Below are 24,443 nucleotides of genomic sequence, written 5' to 3'. Positions count from 1 at the left end.
TCTTTACATCGAAAAGTCTATCAAAGCCCAATTGATGCTTCCTCCACTCTCTCCAAAGTCCTGCGAACCAGTGAGGAACTCATTCAACCATGTCGTCTCATTGATCGGCGACGAAAACAACGTTAGACCTGGAAAGTCCCACTCAAACACGAACTGATCAGGCACAAACGACTCCAGTTCCGTATATCCGGCTTGATGTTCTCCATTCTCTTCAGGTTCCACAGTATCATCTGAGTCTAGGTTAAGCCCTCGTTTATACTTTTGGATGCTCAGCTTCAAAAGTTGAAGGTACAGAACACTTGTGTTTGATCGACTATCTCCTTTGAGCCCGCCAGCAACTGCAGTCTCCAGCTCGTTAAGTAAAATACTTGCTTTGGCGACTAGATCGTGTTGTGATTGTTGATCGACATTATCGGGTAGAAGAGCAGATAACTTGAGGAGAAGCAAACAACAAAAGGTGTTTTTTGCCCAGACAAAGTCCATAGCATACCGGATACTCTTGAGGTAGAGTCGTGGCTCTTGGATTATGATATCAAGATGTTGTTTCAGCGACGCTTTAGTCATGTCAAGAATGGTCTTTTGCGTAACTGACATAACGTTCACGTTCTCCACGCCCGCAGCTCGTACCGCGCGGCAGAGAGCCATGTTATCAGCCCAACATCTCTGGACCGACAAGTTCGGCACGAACCACGGCATATCCTGGTGATGTGGTTGCGAGATACGAATCCAGTCATGGAACCAAACATCTATGTCGAGTTTTGCATCTCTCACCAAGTCCATGATCTCGCTGTCGCTTAGGTTCGCCCTCTGTGGTAAAGACGCGTAAATCTTGGCGCGAAGAACATTCAGTTCAACTTGAGCGAAAAGGTAGTGATCCATGCCTGTTGAGAATGGGCTTTGGAGTAGGATTCTGCATCGACGCGAAGCACCTCTGAATTTGAACGTTGGTACACCTCCAGCATCAACGTGGAGGATATAACTCAGGACAAGAAGGTGAAGCCAAACCCGTGCTTTTCTCATACGCGTGTAGTTGTTTTCCATGATAGTTTGTTCGCTGTTGGGGAGCGCATCACCAAGAACAGATTCAGAAACGAGCGTGTCATACGCTTCTGTGAATCCTAGATCCATGGCCATGCGGGTAGCGATGGCTATCAGAATGGCTCTCTCACCAGCATAGCATGCCTGAACCAGTAATGCTTGCACAGTCTCAAGGTTGCCAGTCGACGGATTCGCTATTGCAGCATTCAGCATACGCTGCGTCCGCAATGCAAGTGTTCGCCATCTCGGATTTGTCCCATTTAGAACACGACATCCCACTGAGCAGATGGTAGTGAATAATAGATCACTCCGGCTGCGAATCGCCGGAAAAGAATCGTAGCGCGGATCAAAGACAGGAACATAGCGATCACATCCGGAAAAGAAAGCGTTGAAGTATAACTCTGCTTCTTCATTGCTCAAGTCATCATCGCTGAAGATATTTGCAGCAGCCGGGGTCTCAGTTTCGAAAGATGATCTTGGACGTTTGGGAGGTCGTGGAAAGTGTGATGCAGTTTCCGGGGAGCTTGTGCTGGTTGAGACTGCCAGCTGAGATGGAACACTTGATGCATGGGCGTAGGTAATGTCTGCTGGGGGGTTAAGTGTCTCTGATGGTGGATTGAATGTCGTTCGAGGGGCGAATTGAAGTGGTCTTTCGGCATCAGTTATGTAGTTGCTGGTAAATGGCCTGGCTGTGTTGGGCGCACTTGGTGGTAGACGTGCTCTCAGTGACTCGATTTCTTTCTCCAGGGCTTCTATTTGTCTACTCAGCCATTAGTTATTATTCCATCGCCCGATGAGGGTAACAGACAATTCATGAGGTTCTTTTGGCTTCTCAACAAAATTGCATGTTTTTTGGAGTTGCTGGCATCTGCATGCTGTCAGTATATATGGCAGTAGTTGTATGAACTGCCAAGGCAGAAGGGCATACCGAGAGCATGGCCTTGAGCCATCACACTTAACCTGATAATCACATTACTATCTTGTCATAAAACTACAACCTCATGGGTGTGTACCTTGCTCTGACGACAAGAACCGCAAGACGTCTTGGCAAATGTTAGTCCGTGGCACAGTTAAAGCGGCATCAGATTGATAATTACCGGGATTCGTTTCTTGCGAGCACGAGGTTGTGCAGAGTCATGTCGTGGCGGGTGATCAGTCAAACATTCACCGTATCGGGCCTCGTCTGAGACCATGTTGAGCGGTGATAGCAAAGAATGTCCGATACCAAGAATGCGGGGATAGAGTCAGTCAAGTGCATTAGACAAACAAGAGGAGAAATTGATAGGGTCACGCGAATATAATGTGGAGCTTCGTTCTGTTACTGTCAGGAAGCAAAACTACGACTAACTTGATCTGGCTGGCTTCATTCTTGTCATAACAAGTGATAACGTCGACTTTGACTGATCCATATGAACATCTGAAACCTACGAGCTGGCCAAGTTGAAGCGAAGAAGAAAAAGAGAGAGAAAAATAGTCATTTGATGTTCAATTGATACTGACTTTAACATACCAACATGCTACTAACAACCCCATGGGGAAAACATGTTAGCGTTCGGACTTGGTCAACTGTCTCCGAACTCGGTTAACATTCCGGCAATGGAAATGCCACGGCCACGGACTTGATCAAGATTCTCCGACCAAAGTCAACGGAGTATGCATTGCAACTCCGGTCGGCATTTAGAAATGAGGCCATCGTGAAGCATGGGTTCCCCGCTACGTGTACAGCATCATCGTATTTAAGAAGAAGCATCCCCCGTATCTGTCAATAATCTTATCTTCTGTCATCAAGACATATTCACCTCGTTGAAAGACCTTCATCATGCCTCAACGCGAACGCATCCCTACATACTGGGGCCCTGATGCCTCCACCAAGGACCCATCGAAACCCTCAGTGCACCTCAAGTGCAATGACTCTACTCTCCCCTTCGAATTCTCTTTCGAAGCTGTCCGACCTAACGTCTTCCGCACAACCTTCACCTCTCCAACCCACCCCACACCTCCTCATCCCGGCGTCCCCCGCGCTGAGACAAAGCTGGATGGTGCCAAACCCAATGTGACCTCTTCTGAGAAGGGCACCAAGATCCAGATCGGCGACGTCATTGCCAATGTCGACTACTCTGGCGAAACTCCTCTTCTTTCCGTCGGGTTTGAAGGACAGCCACCTATTCTTGAAGATCTGCCCAATCGATCTTACTGTATGAACGGTGATGGTGTTGCGCATTATACTCTGTATAATCGCAAGACCTTCCACGCTGGACTTGGCGAGAAGGCTGCGCCTATGGATCTCTCTGGTCGACGCTTCCAGCTATCAGCAACAGATAGTTTCGGATATGATGTGCACCGAACAGATCCTTTGTACAAGAACATACCACTCCTGATCAATGCTACTCCTCAGGGCTGTGTAGCCATGTTCTCAACCAGCCACACTCGTGGTGAATACTCCATCGGCTCAGAGATGGACGGCATGTGGGGTTTCTACAAGGTCTATCGCCAAGACTTTGGTGGTCTCGAGGAGTACATCATCACTGGCAAGACTCTCAAGGATATTGTCCAGACGTACGCTGAGCTAGCGGGCTTCCCTCTTCTTGTACCCCGCTGGGCTTTCGGATATCTGTCTGGTGGCATGAAGTACTCTATGCTCGACAGCCCTCCTGCAGGCGAAGCTCTCATCGAGCTAGCCAACAAGATGAAGGAGCATGATATTCCCTGTTCAGCCTACCAGATGTCATCCGGATACACCGTTGCCGAGCACCCTCCCAAGAACAGACACGTCTTTACCTGGAATAACCACCGATTCCCTGACCCTGAAGACTGGATCAAGCAATACCACAAGCTCGGCATGCGTCTCATTGCGAACGTGAAGCCTTACCTCACAGCATCTCACCCAGAGTACGAGAAGCTCAAGGAGGCCGGCGGTTTGTTTACTGATTCGCACACCAAGAAGGCAGCTGTCACAAAGCTGTGGAGCGCTGGTGGTGGTGAGAGAGATGATGGTGGACACATTGACTTTACCTCTGAAGCTGGTTACAATTGGTGGTATAATGGTATCAAGAAGCTAGCGGAAGAAGGTATCGATTGTATGTGGAATGACAACAACGAGTACACTATTCCCGACGACGAGTGGCAGTGTGCTCTCAACGTTGGAAAGGATATCCTCAATGTCCCCGAGGGTCTTGAGAAGCGACCTCAAGTAGGCCTCTGGGGCCGCAGTCTCCACACTGAGCTCAACGGCAAGGCCTCACACGACGCTCTTCTGGCCGTGAACCCCGACTCTCGCCCCTTCGTTCTCACCCGCAGTGCCACAGCTGGTACTCTACGCTATGCTTGCAGTTCATGGAGTGGCGACAACACAACTAGCTGGGACAGCATGCGAGGCTCAACGGCTTTGTCTCTGACTGCTGGTATGTGTCTGATGCAGTGCTACGGACACGACATTGGTGGTTTTGAAGGTCCCCAGCCCACCCCCGAGCTTTTGCTTCGCTGGGTTCAGCTCGGTATCTACTCTCCACGATTCGCTATCAACTGCTTCAAGACTGGCGACGACAACTCCATTGGCGATGTCATTGAGCCCTGGATGCATCCCTCCATCACCCATCTCGTGCGCAAGACCATAAAGCGCCGCTACGCCATGATTCCTTACATCTACTCTCTCGCGCTAGAGAGCCACAAGAGCGCTTTGCCTCCCCAGAGATGGGTTGGATGGGGCTACGAGTCTGACCCTGAGGTCTGGAACCTTCTTGACGGAGAGAAACAGTACTGGTTGGGTGACTCCATGCTTGTTGGAGGAGTATTTGAGTCTGGAGCCAGCAAGGCTAGAATCTACCTCCCCAAGGCATCCGACGACGATGAGGGTTACCTGAACCTCAACGCACCTTACCAATACCTCGAGGCCGGCCAATGGGTTGACATCGACGCAGAGTGGTCAGGCGCCGGAATTCCCGTTCTCGGAAAGGTCGGCCGTGCCATTCCGGTCGGTCGTGACGTCCAAGTCCTTTCACCCGGTGAGAAGGAGAACGTTGCAGACCTTCCCCTCGACGACTACCGAGCTGTCGAGATCTTCCCTCCCAAGAAGGCGTCCAAGGGTGGAAAGTGGCACGAGACTGTCTGGTATGAGGACGATGGAACATCGGCGGCTACCAAGAACAAGATCTCTTCTTACACGCTTTCTTACACTGCTACGGAGACTGAGATCAAGGTCAAGTTCTCGAGAGATGAGAGCTCAGGCTTTGAAGCGCCTTGGAAGACTCTTGTCGTTATCCTGCCACCAGGTGACCAGCGAAAGGTTGTTAGTGAGGAGTCAAAGGAAGTTGTGTCTTTGGGAGTGAGTGATGAGGGCAGAATGCAATTCGAGCTGAAGTAGGTCCTATAGATGTCTACCATATAGTTAGTTAACAAAAGCGTAATGATATTTTCCTGAGCAATTGCACTATTTGGCCATTTTCTCATGATAGATTATGTATAAGTTTGAACTACCTATTGTTACTAGTAGTGCCCAACAAACTGTCACCTTGAACCTATCAAATCTCCTTTCCAGCCTTCGTCTCCAGCTCATGATGAGCAGTCAAAATACCTCGGACCCTGTGTTGAAAGTAGAGAGGTCCTTGCTCCAACTTGGGATGCATCTCTCCATTAATAAAAACACCCGCATTGAGGTTCTTTTGAGCGTTATTACAGAGCCATTTATCTTCTGCCAGAATCCTCTTGAACATTTCATCGATCGTCGTGAACCCTTCGTCGCTGGCATCCTTGTGTCTGTAGACTTCGTATTCCATGGAACAGTGGCCAACTGAAGTAGGGACGCAGCGCATGAGATAGAAGAAGTTGGGGCTAGAAATATTAGGACGAGGAATAATTGGAGAAGGGATCACTTACGAGACAGTCATGCAGGCGTTGGGAAAGTAGTAGTTGCTGACAACCTTCAAGCCAGACTTTTCTGCTTCGGCATTCACGTTTGCAAAGTGCTCGATATTACCACCTTTAGGTTCCACCTTGTATGCTGCGAGATCTGCTATAGCAGCGGCATCAGGGTGGGCTATTTTGCAATGATAACACTCGTTGTAGTTATCGGCTAGAGTTTTCCAGTTGTAGTCGCCGCTCATACCCCAGGTATGGTCAAACCGAAAGTCATCGAAGTTGAAGGATTCGTGTCTTGCCATTTTGTCGATGTTGTTGAACTCGGCCGACCAATCTTCAGGGGTCTTGGAGGTATCGAGATTGACCCAGATAAACCCCTTGTCATCAACGCGCACATGAATAGGAATCTTGGCATTCTGGGAGTCTTTATATGTGCCGCGAAAACCCTCAATGATACCCTCTTTGTTCTTGATCAGGTAGAACTGGAAACCAGCTTCATGCAAGTCAACATAGGATCCAACTTCAGAAAGTCGCAGCCTGTGGCTGACAAAGATCCATTTCTTAGCAAAGATGGCGCGGCGCTCGAGTTCGTAGATTTCCTTAGTTCTATACCACGAAGAAGGTAAAGCTCGAGCCGTGACATTCAGATTTTGGACGAATTTGGTGTCGATTGGCTTTGACGAGCGAGTCGACGATAAGTATCTCGCAAGCAGAGACAAAAGTCCAGCTAGTCCAGCTATGGAGAAGAAGGACGAGACAAACGGATGCGCAACGTGGAAAGACATCTTGACAAGAATGGTATACTGAGAAAGTGATGCTCTTCCTATGGACCATTGATTAACTCTTTATCATTATAACAAAGGTGTCGTTGATGCGCCGTATTACGGATGATACCAAGAAGCCGCTCCATCGGAGAATCCGTGTTGATTCCGATGGGCTAGCAAGCTTCGGCTAGAATCCGCCCCCGCCCTCATCCCGTCTTCGGAGGACTGCAGCGTGGCTTGACGCGATAATGCACCCCATAATGTTATCTCTAGTCTGTAACGATAGATTGGACAAGTCAAAAGAGCTATATTGACAATCCGCTAATCTGCTATCATGATAGTAAATGTAGAAACATGAATCTCGCACTTGACGGAATTGTACAATATGTTATCCCGAGATTTGATATCCCGGATCCGCGAGGATCTTGTCCCGAAATACCTGCAAATCACAGATAACCACTTACAAAGTAACATGGACTAGGCGCTGAATCACTCCTCATGCCAAGTCTTGGCTAGCCAGTCCCACAAACTAGAGAGATACACTCCGTCTTAGCTCGATAACCCCGTTCATCCCCATCCGTGCCCGTATCATTTGACCCATTTCTGATGCGCTACCCCGCGCAATGTCTGTCTATGTATCTTTGCCCATCTAGAACTCGTAGGTGCAAGGGTCAGGATAGCCCCTTCACTGCTCGTTCCCGGTTTGGGATCTATAAGATACATGAGCCGCATCCAAATCTGGAGAACATGGTACCATTACCCTCTTTTTCTCTGAGACTATTTCATGCACCCTGATACTATCTCCACCATGTCGAATGTTCATGATTATGTCCCCTCTGCAACTGAGAAGGCAGAGAAGGAGACTCCCACCCCTGACAATGCATCGTATCATGTTGTTCACCAAACCGGAACCGTCCATGAACTCGGCAACATCGTGGACCCTGTTCTAAGTGCGAAGACCCTTCTGGTTAACGAGGTATGCATCCATTGCCTTACCCATTGCGAAATTCCTTGCTAACTATCGTCCAGGCCATCAACGAGATCGGTTGGACAAACTTCCACTTGAAGCTATCTTGCCTCGCCGGCTTCGGTTACGCCGCTGACTCCCTCGTCGTCTTCCTTCAGAGCGTCGCAGCCTCTCAAGCATACCTCGAAATAGGAGATGGTGGCTATCCCACTGGCTATGCTATGGCTCTCTACGCTGGCCTTTTGGTCGGTGCTTTGTTCTGGGGCTTTGGTGCTGATGTTATCGGCCGCAAGATCGCCTTCAACGTGACTCTGTTCATCGCAGCCATTGCTACGATCGCTGCAGGAGCAGGTCCTAACTGGATTGGCTTCTGTGTCTTGGTAGCTATCCTTGGCTTCGGTGCTGGTGGTAATCTTGTTCTAGACCCTACTGTCATGCTAGAGTTTGTTCCGGCCAGGCAACAATGGGTTATCACAGCCATGGCTGCGTGGTGGGGTATTGGTCAAGCCAGTGCTGGCTTTATCGCCTGGGGCTTCTACTGTAAGTCTCTTGCCTATCTGTCTTAACTGGGGGTCAGAAGAGTAGCTGACCATTGCCTCTTACAGCTCGACCTGAGTGGTCATGCACCTCCGAAACCGAATCATGTACTTGGCAGAGCAACAAGGCCTGGCGACTCATCATGTTCACGGGAGGTGCCCTGATGTTTCTCATGTCCGCTCTTCGAATTCTAATCATCCAATTGCCTGAAACACCAAAGTTCTTGGTCGCCTCTGGTAAGGAAGAGGAACTTGTGGCAATGCTTCAGAAGCTTGCCAGCAAGTACCGTCGACCCTGTTCCCTCACCGTCGAGGCTCTCAGAGCGTGCGGTACCACTAATGCCTCTGAGCAAAGCGGGCGTCCTGATTCTTTCAAGGGTCTTGGTAAGAGCCTATTTGGACACATCCGAGGTCTCTTCTCAAACAAGAAACTCGCAATTTCTACGATCCTTATCTGGTTTTCTTGGACATTGATCGGTCTGGGATATCCTCTCTTCTTTCTCTATCTCCCGTAAGTCCCTGAATATCTCAGTCTTTACAAAAAGCTGAGCTAACGTTACTAGATCCCTCATCAGAAGCCGTCTTCCTGACTACGTGCCCTCTTTCACTCAAACATGGCGCGACTATACCATCACCAACATCTGCGCCATCTTCGGTCCTCTTATCGCAGCCGGTCTGACTGAAGTCAAGTTTCTCGGCCGTCGATATACCATGGTTGTCGGTGCTATCGTCACGGCTATCTTCTTCTTCTGTTACACCATCATCAAGACACCAGCTCAGAACCTTGCCATCAGCAGCTGTATCTGTATGTTTATGCCTCTTTCTGGACATTATACGGTCTTACTAATATTGTTTAGCGGTCTGCATTAACCTTTACTACGGTACACTATACGCTTATACTGTCGAAGTGTTCCCTTCTGCGCATCGCTCCACTGGAAATGGTGTCGCGGTCGCGCTGAACCGTATCATGGGTCTGCTATCCGCTGTGATCTCTGTAACTGCTGATACTACTACTGTTACACCCTTGTACATATCGGCCGGCCTGTTCATTGTGTTGGCTATAATTTCTGTCATTCTTCCTTTCGAGCCCTATGGCCACAACGCGTCTTGATGGATGGGATAGGATATTTGTTATGGAGTTATCTATCAGTGCTGTCATTGGTATCATAGTACTATGTTTGAACACTTTTGGGGTCTATGTCTTCTCTTCCGTCAAGTCTTGTTATTTATAGGTGTAGTTTTAGTTACTCAAATCTTCTTTAAAGACGTCAAAACTGATTCATGTCCCACCATTCAACATTCATGAACAAGCTCTCCCCTATAGGCCCTAGATTCTCCCAAGCGCCCCACGCAAGATCGTATGTGTTATGATGATCATTAACAATTCCTGCCGAAGCCAAGGCAGTTTCATCAAGTCCTTGATCGACCACCTCCATCTGCGACCCAGCCTGCGTGCTGTCCCTCATCCACCTCGGAGGCGTTGCATAGCAAGTCGTTGATTCTCTCATATCCGCGGGCGGTGTATTCATTTCGGATTCAGGGACAATCTCACCGTCTGCGGCGCCGGTGCTGCCAGTCCAGACGGTCTGGCTGTGGACTGTTTGATCCCTGTAATTGGGGAATTGAGGAGCTGCCACATCTAGCAGGATCCAGATAAGTGACGTTTTAACCGCTGCAGGAGATGCTCTTTCTGAATTGATCTGTGAAGGACGCTCTACCGACTCGATAAAATGACCCAGGGCACTTTCCTTGGACGATGTTAGTAGCGGTCTAGTGATAGACAGGGTCAAAAACGCACAATTGCTTTACAAATCGGCCAGTGAGTCGCCATCTCCTTGATAAGTTTGCGACAGAGATCCAGATTCTCCAGTGAAGATGCCTTTAATCTTGTGTCACTCGTACGTGCCCAGTAAAGATGCAGTGTGCTGGCAATGGCTGCTGCTTGTGCGAGAAAAGGATCTACGATCTTCAGTCCTTTTTCTTTGGCTGTTCTGATAAGTCTCGAGATCCAGGTACAGTGCCTCAAAGCTTTCTCGCATGATGCTCGCCAAAAGGTGTTGCCGCCTAGTCTTCCCCTGGGACTCTCTGCCATTGAGGTATAGAGGCAGGGATGGTTCAACACGCAATGGATGGTGTGATATGCTACCTGTATTCTGACCCAGGGGAGTAGGTCTACACGGTTTGTGTGCGCGTATTGAGCCGATATTGAAGGTAATTTGACTCTATTGTAGCTCAGATGAACCGGGTGGTACACTTCGATATCGAGGATTTGTGAGCAGAGTTTTGTGTAATCTGATTCCGGAAGCCAGGGATATTTGGCCCGCCCCTCAACGCACCTGGCCACATAAAGCCGTAAATCTGTCCAGAGGGCACAAAGCTTGTGTGACTGAGACCACACATCTGGAAGTACCTCGTGGACCCCCATGTCTGCGGCTCTTGGAACCGGGATGCATCTCGTTAGCGGATCTCGAGCTTCGACCGTCAACATCTGTGGTGTGTCGATGTCTTGCAGAACCGAAGGTAACAAAATGGGAGCACCGCAGGAATAGCTCAGAAATTGAATGCTCCAAAACACTCTCGATTTCGCTTGCAGATTTGAGTCTCGGTCGTTGTCGGGAAATAGTTGAAGCATGCTCTTGGCCATGGATATATCAAAGCCAGCAGTAGTAACATCGCCCACTGTTCACCTATTAGTACAGATAGTGTGAGTAATGGCTGAGAAATTACTAACTGACAAAGTTGTAGTAGGCCAGTAAGCAGAGTATCTGACTATTCTGGATTGCCATGTTCCCTTGAGCGATTGCAAGCATGACACTTGTACGGGCGGCTTTGTAATAAACATCAGGGGTCTCTACGCCTTCTCTATCTAGAGAGGAGGCATAGTAGGTAGAGAATAGGGTCATGATGGCATGGATCAAGTCAACTGATACATCTTGGCGAGGGTTGTCGAATAGCCACAGAGGTTGTCGGTGAATGTGTTCAAAATAAAATCCCATTGCCTTTGCGCTTAAATCAGTGGGTAAGGGTGTTCTAGGGTATGTCAGTATGGAAGAATGACATATTGACAGTACACCTACGATAGCGGTTGTGGAGCAACAGTTGAAAAAGACAGCAGGCGATTACGCCCTTCAGACGTTGAAGATGGTGTAGTCTCCTGCACGGATTGGGGCCTGTGACGAACCAAATGAGTGTTGGTTTAACAGTAGAACAGTGCTAGCGTGACCTACACAACTCTACTAATGAGATTGTCAAGCTTATCCTCGAGTTGTTCCAATCGACTCGACTTGTTTGATCAGTTGAGAATTAACCAAGAGTATTTATCAAGAGTCTTACCACGGCAGAGTCTAGTTGGCTGGTAGATTGATCGCTTACGGAGGCCGCCTCTATAAAAGAGCAATGCTGGTGAAGACGGGAGCAGGCGGAACATTCTGGTCTTTCGCCAGGACATCGTACCTTTTTGCGTCTATCATGGGTTAGTAAATCACCTCTTTTTAAGGAAACCATTCATACCTGCAGTTATCACATGCCTGCGTGGCACGTCGGTATTGCCTTTTCCTTGGTGCACTCATAGTTGGTGTCCTTTTGCTAGGGTTTTGTTACTGAGTAGGTTGTCAATTTGGAGAAAGTAGCAACTGAGAGCGAGTTTCGCGTTGTTATGTAGGAGGTATGTATAATAGTTCAAAAGTCATCGTGCGGGGTGTCAGCCACTAAAATGAGGTTCGGCTGCTTGTAAAATTCCGCTGATAGCCTGCCTGTAACCGAGACCTAATTTTGCGATAAGGATGGTCACCAAGGACGAGCTAGCAGTTAGTTACGGCCCACTGGGATGGGCTAACAAAGGACAGAATCGCCACTTGAGTATATCTGCTCAATGCTACTTGTTACCAAACCTACAAGGACTTTATTGGATATACTCAGTTGGAACTAAATAATTGCAGTCTAGGTATCAGAATGATCTTTTATTACAGTTGAGGGTTATGCTAGACTAAACGCTACCGTCAAGGCCATTCAAGGTCGGTCATAGTGAGGATTGGCATGTAAACCGTGTTGTATTCATTACTAATGTCTCAAGAAGAATCCATGTTTGTCACTCTATCTACAGTTTACTATCGGCTGCCGATCTAGGAATGCCAAAGTTAGAGATATCCTCCTTTGTCGAGCCATCTATCGCAAGCTCCGCAAGAACACGTCCAATAGCTGGCGAAAACTTAAAGGCATGGCCACCACCCAGTCCGATAATAATATCAGGATGATTCTTCAATGGACTAATAATGAATTGTCGATCAGGTGTAATCGCATATTGGCATGTGACAGTTCGCAATGGCTCACCCCGTTCAGGGATAAGATTGCCCATGAACGATGTCAACTCGTTGAACAAATCTTCCGAGGGAACGAATGTGCGGTTCTCGGGCGTCATAAAATTGTTCGATGTGTCGCGACCTGCTTTGATAGCTGGCTCGCCGTACATGGGGAAACCGTAGTAATATCGATCTCCGGCCCAGATCCAGACAGGAAATTTGGTCTCGTCAAAGGGCTCGAGATCAGCTGGCTTGTAGTATGTGACTTGTTCTTGCATGACCGTCAATGGGATCTCTGCACCCAGAGGTGCAAGAAGCTTGTTGATCCACGCATCGCAAGCCAAGATGACCTTGTCGGCATGGAAATGACCCTTGGATGTCTCTAATGTCACACCCTTTCCATTCTTGTTGGGGATGACTGCATCAACGCGTGTCTTTTCCTTCAAAACTGCACCATTGGCACGAGCCTGATATTGCATTGCCGCAACTGACTTTGACGCATGCACGATACCCGAGTCGGCAGTGTATATTGTTTGAACACCCTCGGGGACATTGAAAGCTGGCCATCGCTTCATGACCTCTTCGGGGCCAAGCAGCTCATATGGAATGCCGCTCACATCCAGACTTCTTGCAAAGTCTCCAACCGTCATAGTCTTCTCAAAATCGTTCATTTCACTCTCAGGAGTGGTTGTCTTGGGAAAGAATGCTACACCGCCGGTGATGGTCAGCATTTGAAGACCGCTGCGACGCTCCAGCTCAGCCCAGTCCTTATAGGCTGCGCGAGCGAGGGCCACGTAGTCTGGTGATCCATAGGATGTTCTGACAATGCGAGATGTGTCGTGAGATGAGCCGTAAACGTTGCCAAACTCATACTGCTCGAAGCCGATGACGCTGGCACCTTTGATGGCGGCGTGGTAGGCTGCTCCGCTGCCGAGGGCACCAAGACCAACTACGGCGACATTGAATGTGTTTTGGGACATTTTGATAGTAATGATGAACAAATATGAGATGCTCTGAGATGATTACTTGTTTTGATACTGACCAAGGACTTTATAACATAACCCAAGCCCAGTCTAGATAGCATCTCCCCTTCAAATCCGTCCCCACCGTTGTTCGTCTGTTCTCGTGATATTGTCCGATGTGCGGAGAAGGCTGGGGCGGGTTATCTTCCCCTCTCTGAGTGAATCTCCTGGAAGGTGGCCATACTAACTGGGCTCGGTATCTGTGTCGATGGTTGCTGTCGTCTCATCCCAGTCAAGGAATCCGTCCCCACACGGAATCTCACGGATTCTCCGTCCGCCTGTAAGTTGCCCTAATTTATCTACCCCGCGTTGCGCTACAGGACTAACTTGACCGATAATGGGGCTTATCTCATAGCGGCGACGAGATAGGTAGAGATGTTTACCCTTGTAACTAATGCGTTGATCATGATAAGGTTGATATACGAGATAGCGATACAGCTTCGCTCTCGCTAACCTGGAGGACAGGGTCAGTGCATGTCGGCAAGTGACACCCGGCTACACAATCCACCTGAGCCATGACATCTCTTAGCTCTAAGCATGGGGCGTCTATAGAAGCACGTTTTAATCACTCACAGTTTAATGACACTCTAGACAGCCCCAATCAAGGTCAGGGGTGGGATCAACGTTGAAGATGCAGCAAACAACGTAGTGAAATTATGGAATCAGATTAATCCCAAAAACTATCAAACTTAATTAAATAACCATGCTTCATTATCGTATATCATCTCCATTCATTTTATCCAATACCATGCTTCAACAACTCATCTAGTCATACGCGATGCCAGACGGTGTGCCAGACGCAAGCTTGTTGTACTTTCCAGCGTTGGCGTTATCCATAAGAGTGTGGTCATGCTCCTGCTTTCGCTCTGTGAAAGGCTGGGACTCGTGTTGAGAGCCAGGGAGTGATTGCTTGTTGGAAGAGTCGAGCCCAGAAGGGTACATACCAGGGTTGCTTCCAACACCAGGGCCAGTGCTGCCAAGACCAGAGCCGGTGTTGCCAGTCTGGAACTCCCGTTGGCTATTACCGGTGTTGAACTGATCGTTCTCGCGTCTATGTTCAGCTACATGAGAAGCCAGTGCACCGGCTCCAAGACCGGCGGCGGCACCTCCAGCGAGTCCAGCGCCTCGGTGAGAGTCTTGCTGCTCATATGACTGGGAGCTGGGGTGCATGGCAGAACGCTCACTCGAGTAGGCATCGCCTGACTCGAAGCCTCTGGTGGCACCAAGGCCGGAGCGCTCATCGTGTTCGCGGCCAGAACGAGAGGCGAGGGCGCCAGTGCCAAGAGCAGCAGCAGTACCAGCACCAAAGCCAGCACCACGGTTGGAGTCCTGTTGTTCGTATGAACGAGAAGAAGGGTTCATAGCAGAACCTTCGGTGGGATAGGCAGACTGGTTCTCAAAACCTCTGTTGGAGTCAAGGCCAGAGTGCTCGTCACGATCGCGGCCGGCGCGTGACGCCAATACGCCTGCACCGAGGCCGGCAGCGGCGGTACCTGCGGCAATGCCAGCACCTCGGTGGGAATCATGCTGTTGAGTCTGTCCAACGGGGTCCTTGTGGGAGAAGTTGGCAGACTGTGCGCCATGGGTGTCTTGACGTTCACCACTGTCAGTGTATCCAGCGACAGCCGGTGCGCTCAAACCATGGGGGTGCTGAGAGCCGTGCTGCTGGTGAGAACCGTGCTGCTGATGAGATTGAGACGTAACGTTGGGGTCGTAGCTCTGGTTGTCATAGCTTGACAGAGGCTGAGCAGCAGACCGGTCCTCGTCGCGACGGCCATAGTGCGAGGCAAGAGCGCCAGCGCCGAGACCTGCGGCAGCACCAGTGGCAATTCCAGATCCTCGGTGATGGTCGAGATCCTCCTGCCGGTAAGGCTTCTGAGTTACTCCACCGGAAGAAGGGTTCTGGGGGTTGTAGTCCCGGGCGGAGTCGAGACCAGCAGCGGGATACTTGGTGGTGTGCTGGGTTGTAGCAGGGTCCTGGTGTGCGCCTGTAGTTGTCTCACGACGGTTGTTGTCGTCGTCGTGTCGGTTCCTGGTAGCAGCATAAGCACCGCCCGCGCCAGCAGCAGCCAAAGCAGGACCGGCCTTGGAGTGGTGGTGCTTGTCCTTGTCCTCATATTCGGTGCGGGAGGTCTCATCCTTGCTTCCCTTTCGGTGGAAAAGAGCACCAAGCTTGCTGCCGTGCTGCTTGTCATCCTTATTCGTGTCTTGGGCAGAGGGGTTATGTTGTCTGTTTGCGTCACGAAGTTTGTCGTCATCACGATCCCTGGTAGCGGCGTAAGCTCCAGCAGCGCCAGCGGCACCAAGAGCAGGGCCAGTCTTGGAGTGATGCTTGTCCCTATCATGTTCCTCAACACGGGCAGTCTCATCCTTGCTGCTCTTTCGGCCGAAGAGACCGCCGAGCTTGCTATCATGGTCCTTATCCTTGTGCTTCTCCTCCTTGACCTTTTCAGTGTGATGGGGCTCCTTGTGGTCCTTGCCAAGAAGAGGGAATGCTCTCTGCTTGTGCTCCTCGGGCTGAGTTCGATCGGTAGTCTGACCCAATGTTCTAGCCTCCTCGTTGTCATTGTGTCGCTTGTTCAACTCGTGCGCGCCATAGGCAGCACCACCAGCGACACCGGCTCCAGCAAGACCCTCTTTAAAGTGTGAGCCAGATGTTCCCTCGCCAGGGTGCTGTCGCTCATCGGGTCGGCCACCGTAGGGTGCAATGTTGGTGGAGGCCTCGTTGCGATCGCGTCGGCTGAGGAAGGTACCGCTCTCTAGAGTACCGGATGTTTGAGTTGGGTCGGCCGCGCGTGCATGGATATCTTTGTGACGTTGCTGTTCATCCTCGGGGCTGCCGTGGCCAATTACAGAGTTGTGAACACCTCCCCGGCTGGGAATATCTCCCCAGTAGGGGTGCTCCTCAGTAGATGGTGCAAGGGGGTCCTTCTGTCCCAAGCCACCAGCCTCGGTTGTTCTGTTCAGAGTGTCGTCTCGTTGGTCAGAGAGGGGCTCGTTGCGTCTATCAGAAAGAGGCCCATCGCGTCTTTCGGAAAAAGGGTCGTTGCGTCGCTCGGATATGGGGTCCTGTGCAGGCTTGTATGAAGTACGGTCGTCAGACTGGGTCATTCCGACACCAGAGTCCTTGTATCCATGGCCACGGGAAGCTTCAGTCTCATTCTCTGTCCAACCGCGGGGATCATCAGCCTTGTGAAGCTTGTTGTGTTCGTGTCCTTTGGACCAGCCTTGCTCAGTTTCGCTGGGTTCCATGTCTTCTGTGGGGAACGAACCTGGGGGATGGGGGCCAGTGGTGGAATCGTCGGGGCGGTCCTTGTGGAGAATGTCTTTGACCTTGGCTCCAAGGCTACTCATTGTGGTGTTGTTAGAGTGTTGGGTTTGGGAAGAGGTACTTGGGTATCAAAAGAGATGAGGCTTGGGTATCAAGTCGCTGGTGTTGGGTGGTTGTGATGGTCGTGACCTTTAACTAACGCTATCAGCTTCATATATTCCTTTTCCAGCCCTTCAAACAAGGATAGCTCAGCTTGTCAATGTCGTCGACATCATCATGACCATTACGGGAACTAACAGATCGTGTGGGGTACCGCCAAATCTGTGATTGACGTCCAGGTTTTCCAGCTTTGGGTGCTAGCATCCCTGTCGATCTTACTGCGTTGGGACAAGGGCGACGCCGACTCCGTCATCCACATGCCCATCAAATCTGCGATTGTCTGTTCTCAACAGCAGGAACCTATGATCTTCGCTGGGATTACGTCTGTATCTCTTATTTCCCTGGTCGTACGAGGTCGAGACCCTCTGACTGTATTGCGCTACCAATGAATTGCATCATTGCGGCTGGATTCAGTGCTCTGCGTATCGAACACTGGCTGGTTTGCCGAGGGCTGGGCATGTAAAAACAGGATTGTTGCTTTGTATGTTCTGAAACAGCTTTTCAGTCTTTTTTGGCTTGTTGGGCTAGGCATTTCTATGTACCCATCTTCTGTGAAACAACAGAGCTCAAACCCGTGTAACAAAGCACAATGTAATGTGGGTTTCTCTAAAGTACTCCATACTATCGTGTATTTGAGAAGGTTAATGGTAAGGTGGGCTAAATGTATCAGTGACTTTTATCAAAGAGATCAAATACGAGAATAGAGACAACATACAGCTGAAAGACAGGATCGTACCCCCGAGTTGATGAATGCTCTATGGATAGGATCTCAAGGTGCCTTGTTTACCTGAAATTACCCTATAGCTCGGGTGAATGTTGTCTGTTCACGGAGAGTTGGGTAGCTCGGTATGTTCCACTATCCCTGTACTTCAGGAGCACAAAAGGCTCTAACTTCATACCGTTAGCTTTTATCGATTAGCACGACCTCGGTCTTCTCCGTCGCTCTTCAATTGGTTAGCTTTCCATAACCGACGCATGAAAAGCACGGAACTTAGCACTCAATTCCACGAGCTCGTACTCTGTACAGAGTACTCTGTAGGACCTTACTATGTCGGATCAAGATAATCCGATATCCGCTACGTAGTACAGCATTAATGAAAGTAATCATAGCATGAGTTATTATGCATGCACAACTCACATGTTATGATTTATGTCAGCTTCTTCCCCCAAAGGATCTGGATACATGCATTCAACTGTACAACACACTCACTTCTCAAAGAAAATCCTATTGGCAGTCATCACGTCCCAGAATAATTATCCAATCATCCTAAAGACTGCTGATCAGATCAGCATTTGGTGGGCTGAGAATGGCTGCGCTACGCGCGGCCTAACGTTCTTTTTATAGAAACCGCAACAAAGAATCATCTGAATTGTCAAGGAAAATACGAGGTGGATGGTTCAAAGACGTGTCACACCACAGTATGGAAACTTATTACTACCGTCGCATGGAATTTCCATCGAGGTTTTTATTCTACAACCTTTGTTGATTGACGTTTGTGAATTAGATATCATCAAATATGCGACCGTCGATTGTGTTTGCGACCATTGCCTCCCAGTGCTTACTTGTCGCTGCGCGTGAGAATAATGACGCACAGCATTGGGAAGCAAGTGCCATTGATGCGCACATAAATGCGAAACATCCGCACCAGGATCCATGGCAAAAAGGTCCGCTGGTAGAACGATGGCGACAATGGATGCGACGACAAGATACGAGCGCAACAGACGACAAGGAAACGTCGACAGAAGCAAAGTCTGAGACGAGAGAGACGACAACAGAAGACAAGGCTACAACTACTGAGGACAAACAAACAACTACAGAAGATAAACCGACAACAACAGAAGATAAACCAACAACAACAGACGAGCCTGTGTCAACGACCGAAGAGTCCACTACAGAAGCGACGTCGACTGAGCAATCTTCTTCATCATCAATAATCTCATCCACAGAGACATCAAGCGACCCAACATCCACATCCACATCCACATCCGCATCCACATCCACAAGAAGTACCCTCACGTCTCTAGCGCAGGGAGCATCATGCTACAGTACAACCGTCTCAACCAGCGTCGTCTGCCACATCACAACCGACGGCCGTACCGAGAGCGCTTCATGCATCACGAACAGAATGACATCCAGCACCTGCGCCCCGGGTCTCTTCTGCGAGATACACCCCGACTCTGGCTCGACGGTATGCATGGAGCAGCACAACGAGATTGGAACGGAAGGAATAGTCGTGGCGTCTATCTTTGCAGTGTGTATTGCCGGCTGCATGGCTGTTTTGGTAGGCATGTGCGTAAGAGACAAGCGTGCGCAGAAAAAGTTTGAGAAATTGAAGAGAGTCAAGACTCTGAGAACGGCTAAGAGGGAGGAGCACGCGAATCTGATGGCGGCAGGAGGACAAATTTAGTTGATTCAAGGGGGATGTGTACTTGTATGGAACGATGGAGATATCAACTACCGCTTGGGGTGACGAGATCATATGAGGAAATGTGTTGGACCGAGTAAATGAGATTACAATAACAGGCGACGGAATTCACAACCTCTTTTCGTTTATTGATACGAGTGTTCCAAGGACCGTAAACTGCAGTTAATTATTGACGAACAAGGGAAAGAATGTGAGCTTCTTCTCTGCAAGTGATCTTTCCCACATATTGGTATCTTTGACTGTGATTGGGATCAAGATAAAGTAAGCTTATTCAATAACGGAAAGCCTTAAAGAAAGGCAACAACAGCGTTCTAATTCAGGTGCGCATTGATAAGGTTAATACTGATCAGAAGTTTATCGAGTTAGTAGAACTTTGCCAGGAATTGCTGAGTACCGTTGCCGTATTCGCGCATGAAGTTGAATCGACCGTGCATAGATCCTGCTAGCAATGTTATACAGCCGTAATTATTGGCCACTGCTATGAGCATCTGATGAATTCAGTTGTAAGCACTTAACTAAATCTAGAACTCTGCTCGGGATCCAGATATGTAACCCAACAAGATGAAACAAGTTAGTCATTTTAGAATCCTTATGGCACAGCACAGAGTCCCAGTTTCCTGTAAAGGAAGGTAGCTCAAATTTCTGTGAGAAGAATCCTTCTAGTGGTATTCCAGATATCTAGTAAGCACTATAATAACATATAATAGAACCTTGTAACTTGCAGTACAGGGCATGATTCGATCTGTGATCAACCTGCAGGTGGGTTGCAGGTGAGCCTGTGAGCTTGATCCAGCCGTCGCCTACCGGATGGAAGCCCAGATGGATTCCTGCCATGCTATGGTATTCTATACAGTCAGATCGGCTAAAATCTACCGCTCTAGAGGGTCGTTAATTCAAGCCCCCATAGCGGACCGTCGGCAAAGGAACATAAACGCTCCTAGTCTGCTGCAGATACTGCGGGTCTCACGTACTCAATTATAGTCAGGACTATAAGTCTTTCCTGGATAAGCATAATTAGATATGCACTGTAACTATCTGCTTGGAAGCAGCTGTAAAAAACATATGACTAAGTGCGTCTCGGCTCTGCATGTATCGTACAAGGATTCGACTTAGTATATTGGTGGCCTTGGACTATTTTATCGGAAATCTTTGGCTAACAATCCAAGAGTAGGATGGTAGGATCCAAACGTTACTTTTTACTGCGGGTTATATTTTTCGGTGTACTTTACGTGGTTATCGAAGTAGCGATTGGATAATGATGATGCTGTTTAGACATGGTCAAGAATCCTACAACACCCACTTAGGCAGGTGTGCAAGACTCAGTGACACTCTAATCCCACCAAGATTTAGAGTTACATATATCTCTGGTAAGCTTCGTATGTATGCATCTATAGGCCGTCGTGGATAGTTTACTAAATCTCTGCACATGCATAGTGTTCCATTTACCATCCTAGCCAAGACATGACACGGCGGCCGCCCGTTATCTAGAGGATTCAAGATAATGAGAAACACCCTCGTGACAAAATAGGAAGGCAATGAGGACAGAAGTATCGGCCGGTTTGGAAATATAAAAAGCCTTAAGCATCTCTTTCCTTGAGATCGCATCATCAAACCAACATCCTCAACAACCCTCTTCCACCAACAACATCAACCAGCTTTCAACATGAAGTTCACTACCACTATCTTCGCCATTGCCTCCATCATCAGCGTTGCCGCTGCTGTGCCAGACATGACTGATGAGCAGATCTCCAAGGTTCCTCGCGACGAACTTCTTCCTCGACAAGCCTGCCGAGGAACAAGCTGTACCGGCTGCCAGAATGGCCGCAAGTGCTGCTACCTCCGCGGCTACCCCTTCTGCTGCAACTGTTAAGTTGTTTATCAATGATGCTCTCAAGGTGAGTGAAACAATGCAAGAAGTACAACCGTCTCTAACCGATTTCACAAAGCCGAAATTATGATTGCTTCTCTCATCAACAAGTTTCATGAACGGGCTGTATGGGAAGGTTTATCAGAGTTGTGGCTATTCATGGTGATATTGATCGTGTATGAGAACAGATAGCAGTATCAGTCAAAATCAATCTAGCTGTGCTTCATGTCTAAAACAACGTGAAGGTCATACAATATCACGCACATTACTACCTGCAAGTGACAATCTCGGAAATAGCTATAGAGATTGCAACTCCTACTATTGTAATTACTTCGCTAATCCATCATTTTCTTCTTTTATTAAATCCTCAAGCTTCTGAAGCTCATCTGGGGATACCGACGACTTTATTGTGAGAAGGACATGCCGAACAGAGAAGTGTGCTTTTTCAACCACTGCTAGTCTCTGGGCTGTTGATATGACCTTTTCAATCCGTGACTCACGGGACTCAATCTGAGCCAGGAGCGCATATGCATCATGTAACTGTTGAGCTAGTATGCATTCTAACAAACCTGCAAAGTGCTGAGAGAGATGAAATTTCCAGAGAGCCGACGGCTGCTCTTTCAAAGGAATAGGGCATTTGACAATGCCATCAATCATCCCCGCGCAATAATCCCCTAGCTCACTTATTGAGTTGCATGATATTAACATCACGCTTGGATAGAAAGAAGCGCGATTGCCTAGATCTAACCCTGATTGGGTTAAAATAAGTTAGTAATTGAAGTGCTGAACATAGAAATCGGGATCGACTTTCCTCTTGAAGATCGATGGTCTGTAGAAACGTTTCTCTCATCGACGAACAATATTGCTCCCCACCTAAATGCTGTTTCTGTACCCTCTTTGAGTGTCTGGTCATCTCTCCAGGAGTTCAAAATAACCAGAGGTTTCCGAAGTCCATTTGTGATTTCTTTACGTAAAGTCAGTTATACTTCTGATGTACTATGTCTTGAAGGGTCAGTGTCCACAGGGAATATACTTACGGTTCGCCATAGAGATAGTCACAATCCGAGGCCCTTCTAGTGCCAATATGAGCCCAGAGCTACGTGCTCCATACCCTCTGGCCTCTACTATTTCGTTGTTACTCGACTCGAAGAAACCCTGTACTAGGTCGTGCCACAAAGTAGTATCCGGCATGAAGGACGTCATTAGCGCTGGATGAGTTCGCGGTTCCCAAACTGGTTGACGCAGCTCTGAGATCAAAACACCTACGGCGTATATACTCGAAGAGAGTAGATAGCCGGGCAGATGTCCTCGACATATCAAGAGGGACATTTCGCAATTAGAGCTAGCACCTGTTCCAGTATAATTATCAGCACCGACTCGTGGCATGATTCTTGATGTCTGATTATTCCGGTCAGGCTCAACGTCATGTAAGCCGTTGATCGATCTATTGAACCGCTCTGAAAAGTGCTGAGTGGAAGAGGCTATGTCAATCACGATATTCTCGTGAGTATGCTTCTGGATAGGAGTCCGGTCAGTCAAACATCCGTATCACCGTGGGGTGGTGCTATACTAACTTGCCACCGGCGTCCTCGAGAGGCATACTGTGCTTCCTCCATTATACCACGTCCTACTACTTGATGCACGATCCCATAAGGTCCGTCGTAGTTCCAAAAGCTGAACGGCATTCTTGATATCTGTAGCATTTGTCGTCCTCTTTGTGTGAGCCTCGCCTCTATGGCAGTTCTCTCTTCTGGAGGAATTATGCTCAAGGGTATGATACCCAGGTCCTCGGTGGTGATGCCTTTCAAACCACCGTATTGCCTTATGTGGCGAGTTGTCCACATCATCCTTGGACCAGGCTCATTAGACATACTGTAGGAATAGACCATTTCTGCCAGAGATAAGCAAAGGACATTAGTGTTGTCATATCGACTAACAGATCCCTCAAGCTTATTAACGCTAAAGCATTGCTCATAAATATTGTGACGCGGCGGTATAGTTCGTTTCTCATACACAATAGTGCCAGGACGGAATAATGTCCAGACATGTGAGAACGGGACCTGGCCAGTACGAAGAGCATCCTCCTGGATTTTCTTAGTATCGGGGAAGATATCCTTTATGAAGTTTAACACCGCTTGCAGAATCTGCTTAGATTTCGGTAATGGTGTGGTTTTGATCCTATGCATGATAGCGTTGGCCAGGTGGAATAGGTTCTTGTAATCCTTCTCGTCGATGGCAATACTATGCGCCCTCATATAGTTGAAGTCATTGTAAGGAATACTCCAAGGAATGTTTGTTAACAAACCATAGACCTCATCGTCCACTTCCCGAAAGAGCTGCAAATCGGAATCTGAGGATCTTATCACGAGTTGATCAACCACCCTGACTCCTAACCTGTCTATGCCTCTTTGGTGCCAGACCCAGGCTCTTAGTTCTTCGTCGGGTGTGAGTCTTTCCCATAATGTCCAGTCTTCATTTGGAATCTCAAAACTTGTAACATTACCCATCAATCCGTCATCCCACTGGACAGTCTGGCGCAAGAATATGAGGATATTGTCTCTCGTGTCGTCAACATTTGAGGATGTTTCCGTGTAATCGGAATATTCTTGTCTCGTGTTTTCAGCATGTGAAGATGTTTCTTTGAAAGATAGTTAGTAAAATGCTGTCACATTGAGTCTCTCTGTTGGCATTCACGAAGTAATGATTGATGAAATGAAGGGTATTGATTACCTGGCCCTTCCGAATGCATCGGGTCATCGTTGGATGCTGTTGCACTATGCTCATGGACCGTACTCATGCGACCCCTTTGTATTACTTTCTGAAACTCCGTAAAGTTCGAGACTTGGCTTGAGATTGGCATCTTGGTAGACTAGTTTCTAATGCCAGGAATGTAATAAAATAGTGATATCCTGCTTATCATTGAGAGAGGTATAGCATAGTGTTAATTCACGAAGAATAGTCAAGAGGGGATCATTATTACCAAGTAGTTTTGTTACTTTCCTAATAAGTTCTTATCAATAGCTGACGTGTCTTTTGTTTATTGGTTAACTTACGCTTGCTTACATGCAGTCAAGTTGGAACCTGCTCAGGACTTTGGTCTTGGTGCACAACTGGACATTAACCCGCATTTCTCATTACCCCGCCCTGTAGAGAATAAATTATTGATACCTTGTAGTAGCCCCCCTGTGTTTACGTTAGACACACAACTCATTTATCTCAACACCCATAGGCATCTTCCCAT

The 24,443-nt window shown here is 48.4% G+C and overlaps 9 protein-coding genes across 9 annotated transcripts; 3 read left to right on the top strand and 6 right to left on the bottom strand.

The window, feature by feature from the left end:
* Nucleotides 1-3: 3 nt before the first annotated feature.
* On the bottom strand, nucleotides 4-2,231 carry FGSG_02919 (uncharacterized protein; the record flags this gene model as incomplete). The annotated part of the gene is made up of 4 exons (XM_011324580.1): nucleotides 4-1,798; nucleotides 1,847-1,906; nucleotides 1,967-1,998; nucleotides 2,136-2,231. The coding sequence occupies 4 exons, from the start codon at nucleotides 2,229-2,231 to the stop codon at nucleotides 4-6; spliced, it is 1,983 nt and encodes a 660-aa protein (XP_011322882.1).
* A 626-nt stretch (nucleotides 2,232-2,857) lies between these two features.
* Nucleotides 2,858-5,398, top strand: FGSG_02920 (uncharacterized protein; the record flags this gene model as incomplete). The annotated part of the gene is made up of 1 exon (XM_011324579.1): nucleotides 2,858-5,398. The coding sequence occupies one exon, from the start codon at nucleotides 2,858-2,860 to the stop codon at nucleotides 5,396-5,398; it is 2,541 nt and encodes an 846-aa protein (XP_011322881.1).
* Nucleotides 5,399-5,555: 157 nt separating this feature from the next.
* FGSG_02921 (uncharacterized protein) lies at nucleotides 5,556-6,677 on the bottom strand (the record flags this gene model as incomplete). Its single annotated transcript, XM_011324578.1, has 2 exons — nucleotides 5,556-5,865; nucleotides 5,911-6,677. The coding sequence occupies 2 exons, from the start codon at nucleotides 6,675-6,677 to the stop codon at nucleotides 5,556-5,558; spliced, it is 1,077 nt and encodes a 358-aa protein (XP_011322880.1).
* A 787-nt stretch (nucleotides 6,678-7,464) lies between these two features.
* FGSG_02922 (uncharacterized protein) lies at nucleotides 7,465-9,270 on the top strand (the record flags this gene model as incomplete). Its single annotated transcript, XM_011324577.1, has 5 exons — nucleotides 7,465-7,632; nucleotides 7,686-8,163; nucleotides 8,229-8,670; nucleotides 8,723-8,964; nucleotides 9,017-9,270. The coding sequence occupies 5 exons, from the start codon at nucleotides 7,465-7,467 to the stop codon at nucleotides 9,268-9,270; spliced, it is 1,584 nt and encodes a 527-aa protein (XP_011322879.1).
* A 781-nt stretch (nucleotides 9,271-10,051) lies between these two features.
* On the bottom strand, nucleotides 10,052-11,728 carry FGSG_02923 (uncharacterized protein; the record flags this gene model as incomplete). Its single annotated transcript, XM_011324576.1, has 7 exons — nucleotides 10,052-10,331; nucleotides 10,496-10,838; nucleotides 10,891-11,189; nucleotides 11,237-11,329; nucleotides 11,387-11,442; nucleotides 11,613-11,622; nucleotides 11,670-11,728. 7 exons carry the CDS (start codon nucleotides 11,726-11,728, stop codon nucleotides 10,052-10,054), a joined length of 1,140 nt encoding a protein of 379 aa, XP_011322878.1.
* Nucleotides 11,729-12,255: 527 nt separating this feature from the next.
* On the bottom strand, nucleotides 12,256-13,437 carry FGSG_02924 (uncharacterized protein; the record flags this gene model as incomplete). The annotated part of the gene is made up of 1 exon (XM_011324575.1): nucleotides 12,256-13,437. The coding sequence occupies one exon, from the start codon at nucleotides 13,435-13,437 to the stop codon at nucleotides 12,256-12,258; it is 1,182 nt and encodes a 393-aa protein (XP_011322877.1).
* Nucleotides 13,438-14,111: 674 nt separating this feature from the next.
* On the bottom strand, nucleotides 14,112-16,833 carry FGSG_02925 (uncharacterized protein; the record flags this gene model as incomplete). The annotated part of the gene is made up of 1 exon (XM_011324574.1): nucleotides 14,112-16,833. One exon carries the CDS (start codon nucleotides 16,831-16,833, stop codon nucleotides 14,245-14,247), a length of 2,589 nt encoding a protein of 862 aa, XP_011322876.1. The 3' UTR covers nucleotides 14,112-14,244.
* A 1,586-nt stretch (nucleotides 16,834-18,419) lies between these two features.
* FGSG_02926 (uncharacterized protein) lies at nucleotides 18,420-19,447 on the top strand. Its single transcript, XM_011324573.1, has one exon. The coding sequence runs from the start codon at nucleotides 18,427-18,429 to the stop codon at nucleotides 19,315-19,317; it is 891 nt and encodes a 296-aa protein (XP_011322875.1). The 5' UTR covers nucleotides 18,420-18,426; the 3' UTR covers nucleotides 19,318-19,447.
* Nucleotides 19,448-21,734: 2,287 nt separating this feature from the next.
* On the bottom strand, nucleotides 21,735-24,062 carry FGSG_02927 (uncharacterized protein; the record flags this gene model as incomplete). The annotated part of the gene is made up of 6 exons (XM_011324572.1): nucleotides 21,735-21,742; nucleotides 21,772-21,951; nucleotides 22,095-22,166; nucleotides 22,240-22,544; nucleotides 22,805-23,840; nucleotides 23,933-24,062. The coding sequence occupies 6 exons, from the start codon at nucleotides 24,060-24,062 to the stop codon at nucleotides 21,735-21,737; spliced, it is 1,731 nt and encodes a 576-aa protein (XP_011322874.1).
* Nucleotides 24,063-24,443: the final 381 nt, after the last annotated feature.

Source organism: Fusarium graminearum, chromosome 2 (assembly GCF_000240135.3).
Source record: "Fusarium graminearum PH-1 chromosome 2, whole genome shotgun sequence".
NCBI lineage: Eukaryota > Fungi > Ascomycota > Sordariomycetes > Hypocreales > Nectriaceae > Fusarium > Fusarium graminearum.
The sequence above is the reverse complement of the archived record's forward strand: the minus strand, read 5'-3'. Positions and strand labels throughout refer to the sequence as shown.